General features: G+C 54.2%; 1 protein-coding gene across 1 annotated transcript; it reads left to right on the plus strand.

Annotated features, from left to right (window-relative positions):
- The first annotated feature begins 1,017 nt into the window (after window positions 1-1,017).
- On the plus strand, window positions 1,018-2,350 carry SIT1 (signaling threshold regulating transmembrane adaptor 1). Its single transcript, XM_008063137.2, is given in 6 exon segments — window positions 1,018-1,062; window positions 1,065-1,122; window positions 1,237-1,372; window positions 1,457-1,515; window positions 1,628-1,689; window positions 1,781-2,350. Coding segments are annotated over 6 exon segments (594 nt in total). The 3' UTR covers window positions 2,015-2,350.
- The last annotated feature ends 1,725 nt before the right edge of the window (window positions 2,351-4,075 follow it).

Consider the following 4,075-nt stretch of genomic DNA (forward strand, 5'->3'; position numbering starts at 1 on the left):
CAGGCAATCCACTCACTTCAGCCTCCCAAAGGCGCGGGATTACAGGCTGAGCCACCGAGCCCGGCACCACATACATTTTTTAACTGCAGACAATACCCCTCCTCCACTCCCCATCCCATATTACCTGCAGCTCAAGGGGCAGAACTTCCGCCATCCTCAGCATTGGCATGCCACTGCACCAAATTTAAAATTTAAAAACATATTGTACAGGCCAGACAAAAAAAATCTCTGATTTCTAATCTAAGGTTTAATATTTGGATCTTAAAATCCCTCTTCCCATATCAATACCCTCCCATGTGGTCAGGCTGTCTCTAGGTCTGGCAGGTACTCCACTTCCTGAAGTGAGCAGGGCAAAAACAGGGCTTGGATTCCAAAGAGAGACCTGGGGCAGAGAATTTTTAAATGAAGTTAATTATTGAGAGTGACAGTTCTTCAGGACAGTTTGGATGAAGTGGGTTGGGAGGGGGTAATTTAGCTTCCTTTATCCCCTCAAACTATAACGCTAGTGATAACCACAAGAATCATCTAAACACTTGTCCTCTCAGACCAGCCTCAGGGTGTGATGGGATTGCAGGGACCCTGAGGCCTCCCACACCCTGCCACTTACAACAGTTTCACTGAGGTATACATTCTCCTTCACGGGACTCAGAGTGAGGCAGGAAGGTGGGCATCCTGAGGCAGAAGGGGCCCTCCTGTCCTGATTGGTCCTACCTCATGCCACTTTGCACCCTTGGAATCTTCGGGGCTCATCTGCACGTGGCACAGTCCCCTCAGGCCTGCTTTTCTCCTTGAGGGGGACATGGGGCCCCAGGGGTGAGGGTGGGGGAAGCTCAGGAGCTGCAGAAGTGGTGCAGGTGCAGGCACAGGGCGGGGTCTCTGTTCTTTCGATCATCCCTCCCCTCCCCCTTCCTCCCCGGAAACCAGCAACTCTGCCACTACCAGTATCGGGATGCTGAGCTGTGGGGGCCAGGCCCAGGGAGAGGTGGGAGTAAGGGGGGCTATGGCAGCTGTCAGGTCATGAACCAGGCTGACCCTCAGCTCCGGGCAGTGCGCTTGTGGACCCAGCTCTCGCATCAGCAGTCATGAGCAGAGGTGACAACTGCACGGATCTACTAGCTCTGGGTGAGCTGGGCGGGGCAGGGGTTCCTGGGGGAGGGGTCATGTGGCCGTCTGTCCCACCTGCTGGGACCTGGGCATTGGGTTGGGCAGTAACCCCCCATCCTCTCACATCTCCAGGAATCCCCTCCGTAACCAAGGCCTGGGGACTGTGGGCCCTCTTAGGGGCTGTGACGCTGCTGCTTCTCATCTCACTGGCGGCACATTTGTCCCAGTGGACCCGTGGCCGGAGCAGGAGTCATCTGGAGCAAGGACGGTGAGTGGGGGACAACAGGGATGGGTTGACCGATAGTTCTCTTACCGGGAAGGCCCCACTCATCCTTGCAACTCTGTGTCGCAGCTCCGGAGGGCCTGAGGAAGAGGTCCCCCTGTATGGGAACCTGCATTATCTACAGACAGGTAGGAACCTGGCCGAGGGGAGGTGCATGGAGGCCAGGCCAGGGGGGTGGGATGGGTGGGATGTGCAGGAGGAGGAATAAGAGGCTGACCAGATTCCTTTTCCCTGTCCCAGGTCGGTTGTCTCAAGAACCCGGGCCAGACCAGCAAGATCCAGCCCCTGGAGGCTCTGCCAGGGTGAGTCAGCTGTGGCTGAAGAAAAGGAGAGGGAGGAAACGGGGGCCCTTTGCAAGGGTCCAGTGAGTGTCTAACAGCCTTGCACCTCCAGGGTGCAGAGGAGGTGATGTGCTATACCAGCCTGCAACTGCGGCCTCCTCAGGGCCGGATCCCCAACGCCGGGACCCCCATCAAGTACTCGGAGGTGGTGCTGGACTCTGAGCCAAAGCCCCAGGCCTCGGACCCGGAGCCAGAGCTCTATGCCTCAGTATGTGCCCAGACCCGCAGGGCCCGGGCTTCCTTCCCCGACCAGGCCTATGCCAACAGTCAGCCTGCAGCCAGCTGAGATGGAGGGCCTGACGCAGTGGGCACACATTGCCCCAGCCTCCCCTGCAGCAGGGGCATGACTGCTTCCCAGCCAGTCTCCAAAGACTGGGGGCCATTGCCCAGTCACAGGATGTGATCTACCCCGAACTTCCTATCTGAGCTTCTAGAGAGATGTCTCATGAGAGTGGTTTCTGGAGGATGGAGCAGGAAAACGCAACGGCTCCTTCCCCACTGCCTTTTTCTATCTGTTCCTTTTAGCCCCCAACTCCCAAGTTGTCTCTTCCTCCTCCTTCCGGAGTTTAACTAGGTCCTCCCCACTTCCCCCCGCCCCCCATGGTCTACCCTGACACCTCAGGAACAGGAAGTGGGCAGTGGAGGAGGGGGTAAGAGGCTGAGAGGATGAGAGTGGATATACTCCTTGGGAGCCCACAGGCTGGAGAGGTCCTAGAACATACAGACCTGAGGTACCCAAGCCTGACTTCTGACCCAAGAGCCCTGGCAGTCTCCATTCTACTGTCTCCATTGTGTCCCTGATCCCCAAGTTTTCAAATAAAACTTCTCAAAAAAAGTGTTTAGATTTTACCTAGAGGGCTGCAGACTTACGCTGGGTCCCACAGATGGGGTTGTGAGCTTTGCTGTCTGCACAGAGCACTTCTGGAAGAGCCTTGCTGGGGACAAGGGGCTGTGCATCAACACTGCAGAGGTGGGTGCTAGCGTGGAGGGCTGGAGTCCAGCTCCTCACATGCTCTTGCTGCTGCTAGAACATCTCCAAGATCTACATGCAGAGCCCCTGCATTGCTCTGGGGTCTGCAAGCTTGTCATCCCCTGAATTAGTCACCCCATGACCTCTATAACTTCGCTGCCATCCCTACAAACTGCCAGCCTACCTCCTCCATCAATTCCCCCATCTATCCTTCCTCTTTCCCCATGAGTCCCACCAATACCCGTCTGCATACCTCGCGTCACCACATCACTATGGCAACGGTCCACTCCACCTGCAGTTCATGTTCCCAGTTATCACCTACAGTCTTGCCATTACTTTCATTTTAATTCCCCTCCAATCTGCCATACCTGTTCACCCATCACGTGTCACATGTTGTTTTTTTTTGAGTTGGAGTCTCACTCTGTTGCCCAGGCTGGAGTGCAGTGGCACTCTTACAGCCACCACAGTCTCAACCTGCTGGGCTCAGGTGATCCTCCCGCTTCAGCCTTCCAAGTAGCTGGAACTACAGGTGTGCACTACCATGCCCGGCTTATTTTTTTATTTATTGTAGAGACGAGGTCTCACCAAGTTACCCAGGCTGGTCTCGAACCCCCGAGCTCAGGCAATCCTCTTGCCTCGGCCTTCCAAAGTGCTGGGATGACAGGCTTGAGCGACCACGCCCAGCCTACTTGCTGAATTCTTAATCCCAGCCTCCTACACCATAGGGTGTCTATAACAGGCAGGTTGGTATTGAGATGAGAACTACGGGAGACAGACTGCCTGAATTCAAATTCCATGTCTACCACTTACCAGCTGTGTGTTCTGGCGCAACTGGATCATGGTTTCTGAATCTGTAAAATGGGGAGGATATTAATGGTGTCTATTTGAAAAGAGGTTGTTGTGAGGTTTCCGTGAGTTACCACATGTAAAGCACTTAGAAAACCATGAGTGCTCAAGAACGCTAGGAATTATTAAATTAGAGAAATATAGGATCCTCCATAGGAGCACACAGGTGAAGTGACCTGTAAGTAGAAACATGACACACGGTGGGATCATACAGGAGAATTGAAGGACAGAAGATGTTCCAAGGCAGAGGGAACCACAAGGTAAGGGAAGGCTTCTTTGGAGGAGCTGACAGAGGTACATTCTGCAAGGCTGGAGGGTGTAGTGAGATGGGGGAAATGACAAGATGTGATTAGAGGGGTGGACAGAAGCCTGGGCCTGTGCGCTGAACTGAAGAGTTTGGGTTTTATCCTGTAGATGAAGTGAAAGGTAGTTATGGAAGATTTTCTTTCTTTCTTTTTGTTTTTTTGAGTTGGAGTCTCATTCTGTCGCCCAGACTGGAGTGCAGTGGCCGCTCCCGGCCACCGCAGCCTC

The sequence above is a fragment of the Carlito syrichta genome, unplaced genomic scaffold (assembly GCF_000164805.1).
Source record: "Carlito syrichta isolate Samal-C Ts95f unplaced genomic scaffold, Tarsius_syrichta-2.0.1 Scaffold306593, whole genome shotgun sequence".
NCBI lineage: Eukaryota > Metazoa > Chordata > Mammalia > Primates > Tarsiidae > Carlito > Carlito syrichta.